General features: G+C 47.3%; 1 protein-coding gene across 1 annotated transcript in view; it reads right to left on the bottom strand.

Annotated features, from left to right (window-relative positions):
* Positions 1–7500, bottom strand: part of IL17RA (interleukin 17 receptor A) — a 23243-nt gene that overhangs the window by 12121 nt on the left and 3622 nt on the right. Inside the window, 6 exon segments of the mRNA XM_056569946.1 lie at positions 112–266; positions 354–402; positions 5592–5708; positions 5810–5934; positions 7327–7429; positions 7432–7475. Coding sequence (XP_056425921.1) covers positions 112–266; positions 354–402; positions 5592–5708; positions 5810–5934; positions 7327–7429; positions 7432–7475 — 593 coding nt within the window.

Here is a 7500-nt window from a genome sequence, read left to right as displayed (position 1 = left end):
AATGGCAGGAGGCGGCATCACCACGGCGGCGCACAACCACAAGAACAGGAGACGGTCGCAGCTCAGATACGTGTACACGGCGCCCTATAAACCAGTGCTAGATACTGATACCTGAGAAAGGTCGATCTTCTCAAAGAATAAGGGGCTCGTCTTGTGCCTGACATTGACTTGTACACCGTAACTCTGGGCGTCCAGTTGAGGAATAAATGTCACAGTCAAGTTGTCCTCAATACGTTCCAGGGTGATATTATGGTTCCAGCATTGTCCTAAGGGATCGCACAGAGGATGTAAGAAATCCTGAAGTCTCTTATCCACACTAAATACTACAGAACCATAAGAATTCACTCACATACCATGATTACAGCAGGTGTCAGTCCGCGTCATGTCCTCCTCATTACATCCTATAAAGGGAGAATACTGGGGTTATACAGTATAATGTATGTACACAGTGACCCCACCAGCAGAATAGTGAGTACAGCTCTGGAGTATAATAATACAGGAGATAACTCAGGATCAGTAATGTAATGTATGTACACAGTGACCTCACCAGCAGAATAGTGAGTACAGCTCTGGAGTATAATACAGGATATAACTCAGGATCAGTACAGGATAAGTAATGTAATGTATGTACACAGTGACCCCACCAGCAGAATAGTGAGTACAGCTCTGGAGTATAATACAGGATATAACTCAGGATCAGTACAGGATAAGTAATGTATGTACACAGTGACCCCACCAGCAGAATAGTGAGTACAGCTCTGGGGTATAATACAGGATATAACTCAGGATCAGTATAGGATAAGTAATGTAATGTAATGTATGTATACAGTGACCTCACCAGCAGAATAGTGAGTACAGCTCTGGAGTATAATACAGGATATAACTCAGGATCAGTACAGGATAAGTAATGTAATGTATATACACAGTGATCTCACCAGCAGAATAGTGAGTACAGCTCTGGGGTATAATACAGGATATAACTCAGGATCAGTACAGGATAAGTAATGTAATATATGTACACAGTGACCCCACCAGCAGAATAGTGAGTACAGCTCTGGAGTATAATACAGGATATAACTCAGGATCAGTATAGGATAAGTAATGTAATGTAATGTATGTATACAGTCAGTGGCGTTGCGACCCGGGTGCGGGGGGTGCGGCCCGCACCGGGTGACACCAACCTAATGGGGTGACACCAAGATGCTCCGCAGCACCCCCCCCCCCCCCCGCTACACAGACATCCCCCATCTGTGCCTGACCGGCCACCCATCCGTCAGCACCCCATCCCCCCCCCCCCCGCGCTGTGTGTGCGGTGCGCCCTTCCGTCCGTCAGCAACCCCCCCTCTTTCACCTGCACTGTGCGCCCGTCCGTCATCACATCCCCTCGCCGTTACAAGCACTGTGCCCGGCCTCCGCTCCCACGTCTGCGCCGGCCTGACGTCACACTGCATGGCCGCGCAGGAGGACGTCAGTGACGTCACTCGCAGGGCGCCAGGTGAGAAGGAGCGCTGCGCTGAATGGGTGAGTGTGTGTGTCTGTCTCTCTGTCTGTGTGTGTATGTGACTGTGTGTGTGTGACTGTGTGTGTATGTATGTGACTCTGTGTGTGTGTGACTGTGTGTGTATGTGACTGTGTGTGTGTGACTGTGTGTGTATGTGACTCTGTGTGTGTGTGTGTGACTGTGTGTGTGTGTGTGACTGTGTGTGTATGTGACTCTGTGTTTGTGTGACTGTGTGTGTATGTGACTGTGTGTGTGACTCTCTGTCTGTCTGTGAGTGTGTGTCTATCTGACTGTGTGTGTGTGTTTGTGTGTGTGTGTCTCTCTGTGTTGTATGTGGTTTTTTGTGTGTGTGTGTGGGTGGGGGGGGGGGGGGGGGGGGTTGAACCAGCGATCTAATGTGGGGAGACTTTGACCCATTGTGGGGAACCTGCGGCCTAATGTGGGGAAACTACTACCAAGTGTGCGGAGTCTATGCTACCTAATGTGGGGAGTCTATGCTACCTAATGTGGGAAATCTGTGCTACCTTATGTCTATGTCTATGCTACCTTATGTGGGTAATCTGTGCTACCTTATGTGGGTAATCTGTGCTACCAAATGTGGGGAATGTATGCTACCTAATGTGGGGAAACTGCTACATAATGTGGGGAATCTGTGCTACCTAATGTGGGGAAATTGCTACCTAATGTGGGGTAACTGGTACCTACCTAATGTGGGGGAACTGGTACCACATGTGGGGAATCTATGCTGCCTAATGTGGGGAAAAGATGCTACCTAATGTGGGGAAACTGCTACCTACCTAATGTGGGGGAACTGCTGCCTACCTAATGCTCCCCCCTGGCAGTAGCACCCTCATCATCCACCAGCAACACCCACCCCCCAGCAGCAGCACCTCCATCAGCAGATCCTGGTGGTGGATGATGGCGGTGCTCCTGCCAGGAGGATGATCCTGCCGATGGATGATGGGGGTGGTACTGCCAGGGGGGATGGCCAGTAGCACCCTCATCATCCTCCAGCAACACCCCCCAGTAGTAGCACCCCCATCATCCACTAGCAACACCACCAATACCCCCCCTCCCGTGGTAATAGCATCAGCTAACGGATGTTGAGGGGTGTTACTGCGGTTGTGGTATTATATTCAGAGGGTGCACTGTATGGCAATGTTATTCATAGGGCGCAGTTTGTGGTAGTATTATAGTCAGAGGGCGCAGTTTGTGGTAGTATTATATTTAGAGGGCGCAGTTTGTGGTAGTATTATATTTAGAGGGTGCAGTTTGTGGTAGTATTATATTCATAGGGCGTAGTTTGTGGTAGTATTATATTCAGAGGGCGCAGTTTGTGGTAGTATTATTAGAGATGAGCGAACTTACAGTAAATTCGATTTGTCTCGAACTTCTCGGCTCGGCAGTTGATGACTTATCCTGCGTAAATTAGTTCTCCTAGGACTGTATCCACCTTTTCCAGCCCACGGGAGCACCTGAAAGCTGAACTAATTTATGCAGGAAAAGTCATCACTGCCGAGCCGAGAAGTTTGTGACGAATCGAATTTACTGTAGTTCGCTCATCTCTAAGTATTATATTCAGAGGGTGCAGTGGGTGGTAGTATTATATTCAGGGGTACAGTATGTGGCAGATTTATATTCAGGGGTACAGTATGTGGCAGATTTATATTCAGAGGGTACACTATGTGGCAGATTTATATTCAGGGGTGCGCAGTTTGTGGTAGTATTATATTCAGAGGGCGCAGTGGGTGGTAGTATTATATTCAGAGGGTACAATATGTGGTAGTATTATATTCAGTGGGTACAGCGTGTGGCGGTATTATATTCAGGGGTACAGTATGTGGCAGATTTATATTCAGGGGTGCAGTGTGTGGCAGTTTATATTCAGAGGGCACAGTGTGTGGTAGTATTATATTCAGAGGGCGCAGTGGGTGTGTAGTATTATATTCAGAGGGCGCAGTGGGTGGTAGTATTATATTCAGAGGGTACAGTGTGTGGCGGTATTATATTCAGGGTTACAGTATGTGGCAGATTTATATTCAGAGTGTACAGTATATGTTGGTATTCAGAATGTACAGTGTGTGGTAGTATTATATTCAGTGGGTATGGTGTATGGAAGATTTATAATCAAAGAGTATAGTGTATAGTAGTATTATATATAGAGGATACTGTGTCTGGCAGGTTTATAATAATAACTGTTTTCATATAGAGGATGAGAATGCGCTGACATAGAGAGGAGACGTCTGGGCGTCACATTCTGCAGACAGAAGTTTTAGCTGGAACAAGTCCTGGCGGTATGTACCATCTGAATTAGATAAGGGAAGACTATAGAGAAGACGTCGCCTGTAATCACTGATATCATTGTGTATTCTTCCTCACTATAGAGAAGACGTCACCTGTAGTCACTGATATCATTGTGTATTCTCCTCACTATAGAGAAGGACGTCACCTGTAGTCACTGATATCATTGTGTATTCTTCTCACTATAGAGAAGACGTCACCTGTAGTCAATGATATCATTGTGTATTCTCCTGACTATAGAGAAGACGTCACCCTGTAGTCACTGATATCAATTGTGTATTCTCCTCACTATAGAGAAGACGTCACCTGTAGTCACTGATATCATTGTGTATTCTCCTCACTATAGAGAAGACGTCACCTGTAATCATTGATATCATTGTGTATTCTCACTATAGAGAAGACATCACCTGTAGTCAACTGATATCATTGTACATTCTCCTCTCTATGTCCTATCAGAGCTGTAGTCACTTGTAAGTTCTACAGTTATGGTGAGTGAAACTACAACTCCCAGCATAACCTCACCACTGCTCAAAGGGGTACTCTACTGGAAAACATTATTTTTTTTTATCAATTGGTGCTACAAAGTTAAACAGATTTGTAAATTACTTCTATTTAAAAATCTTAATCCTTCCAGTACTTATTAGCTGCTGTATAAGTGATTCACAGGAAGTTCTTTTCTTTTTTAATTTATTTTCTGTCTGACCACAGTGCTCTGTGCTGACACCTTTGTCCATGTCAAGAACTGTCCATAGTAGGAGCAAATCCCCATAGCAAACCTATCCTGCTCTGGACAGTTCCTGACATGGACAGAGGTGTCAGCAAACTAGCACTGTGGGTCAGACTGGAAAGAACTACACAACTTCCTGTGAGCATACAGCAGCTGATAAGTACCTGTAAGGATTAATATTAGAAGTAATTTAAAAATCTGTTTAACTTTCTGGCACCAGTTGATATAAAAGTAAATGTTTTCCAGTGGAGTACCCCTTTAAGTAATTCTGGGAGCTGTATATTTAAATGGTGAAAACTTCCTTAACACTTTCCTATTCTGTGGCAACTGGTATATCTGATTATTATACTGGAATTTCTCACAATGCGCTACAACAGTGGTGTCTGTCACAACAGGCTAAAAACTTACTGGGGGGAGGGGGTAGGTATGGGGGTGTGACACCATTTTCTACCGCACACGGGTGACACCAACCCCTAGCAACGCCACTGTATACAGTGACCTCACCAGCAGAATAGTGAGTACAGCTCTGGAGTATAATACAGGATATAACTCAGGATCAGTACAGGATAAGTAATGTAATGTATGTACACAGTGACCTCACCAGCAGAATAGTGAGTACAGCTCTGGAGTGTAATACAGGATATAACTCAGGATCAGTACAGGATAAGTAATGTAATGTATGTACACAGTGATCTCACCAGCAGAATAGTGAGTACAGCTCTGGAGTATAATACAGGATATAACTCAGGATCAGTACAGGATAAGTAATGTAATGTATGTACACAGTGACCTCACCAGCAGAATAGTGAGTACAGCTCTGGAGTATAATACAGGATATAACTCAGGATCAGTAATGTATGTACACAGCAGAATAGTGAGTGCTAAGAGAAAACTTTCAGAGCTTCATACATGTACAAGGCCACCACAAGCAAATAGATTGTGTGTACAGTGACCTCTAATGGAGATTAAAGGGACTACAATTTAGATTTTCCTAGAAACAAACGCTCATACAGGTAGCAATGAACAAATGAGAAACCCAGTGAAATCAGAGGGTTGTTACCACGGCACGGTGAATTCTAATTCTCTGCGGTTTACATCTTCCTGTTTCGGCAGATGCTGGACACTAATCTGATATTCATTACCAGGATTCACCTCAAACCTATTGTAGAAGAACTTCCACTGGGGTAGAGAAGAGGTTACAATGGTGAAGGATACAGGAGACCAATAGCAGCAGATATCAGATCTACAGAATCACTGAGAATATATGAAGATTCACTTACTGGCTGGTTGTTCTGATCGCGCTGTCTGGGGAACTGGTTACCGAACTGGAACTGAACGCAACGTATACGATTTGAGCCGAGCTCCAACACCGAGATCTCCGCACCTTGTAGATTCAGTATACTGGCTGTGAGGACACAGAGTATACAGCACGATTATAGATCAAGTGTTAGCATGTCATCACCCTGTACCCCAAGTGTCATCACCCTGTACCCCAAGTGTCATCACCCTGTACCCCAAGTCTCATCACCCTGTACCCCGAGTGTCATCACCCTGTACCCCAAGTGTCACCACCCTGTACCCCGAGTGTCATCACCCTGTACCCCAAGTGTCACCACCCTGTACCCCAAGTCTCATCACCCTGTACCCCGAGTCTCATCACCCTGTACCCCGAGTGTCACCATCCTGTACCCCAAGTGTCACCACCCTGTTACCCCAAGTGTCACCACCCTGTACCCCAAGTGTCATCACCCTGTACCCCAAGTGTCATCACCCCTGTACCCCGAGTGTTATCACCCTGTACCCCAAGTGTCACCACCCTGTACCCCAAGTGTCACCACCCTGTACCCAAGTGTCACCACCCTGTACCCCCAAGTGTCACCACCCCTGCTACCCCCAAGAGTCTCACCACCCTGTACCCCCAAGTCTCATCACCCTGTACCCCCCAAGGTCTCATCACCCTGTACCCCCAAGTGTCATCACCCTGTACCCCCAAGTGTCATCACCCTGTACCCCAAGTGTCATCACCCTGTACCCCGAGTGTTATCATCCTGTACCCCAAGTGTCACCACCCTGTACCCCAAGTGTCACCACCCTGTACCCCAAGTGTCACCACCCTGTACCCCAAGTGTCACCACCCTGTACCCCCAAGTCTCACCACCCTGTACCCCAAGTCTCACCACCCTGTACCCCCAAGTCTCACCACCCTGTACCCCAAGTCTCATCACCCTGTACCCCCAAGTCTCATCACCCTGTACCCCCAAGTCTCATCACCCTGTAACCCCAAGTCTCATCCTCCCGTACCCCAAGTCTAATCCTCCCGTACCCCAAGTCTAATCCTCCCGTACCCCAAGTCTAATCCTCCGTACCCCAAGTCTAATCCTCCCGTACCCAGAGGTCTCATCCTCCCGTACCCCGAGTCTCATCCTCCCGTACCCCGAGTCTCATCCTCCCGTACCCCAAGTGTCATCCTCCCGTACCCCAAGTGTCATCCTCCCCGTACCCCAAGTCTCATCCTCCCGTACCCCAAGTCTCATCCTCCCGTACCCCAAGTCTCATCCTCCCGATACCCCAAGTCTCATCCTCCCGTACCCCAAGTCTCATCCTCCCGTACCCCAAGTCTCATCCTCCCGTACCCCAAGTCTCATCCTCCCGTACCCCAAGTCTCATCCTCCCGTACCCAAGTCTCATCCTCCCGTACCCCAAGTCTCATCCTCCCGTACCCCAAGTCTCATCCTCCCGTACCCCAAGTCTCATCCTCCCGTACCCCAAGTGTCAGCGTTCTAGAACAGTAACTCACAGTCTATGCTCACTGTCCAGTTGATCTGTAACACGGGCACACGATGCCCCTCTTCATTCAGTCCGATCCCCGCTGTGACCTCCAGGTGAGAGGGGGCGGTGGGGGCGTCCACTTGTAGGGCTGGATCCAGCTCAAGTCCATACAGTCACCTAAAAGATAACAAAAAGCCCTTCA

This window comes from Hyla sarda, chromosome 4 (genome assembly GCF_029499605.1).
Source record: "Hyla sarda isolate aHylSar1 chromosome 4, aHylSar1.hap1, whole genome shotgun sequence".
Taxonomy (NCBI): domain Eukaryota; kingdom Metazoa; phylum Chordata; class Amphibia; order Anura; family Hylidae; genus Hyla; species Hyla sarda.
The sequence above is the reverse complement of the archived record's forward strand: the minus strand, read 5'-3'. Positions and strand labels throughout refer to the sequence as shown.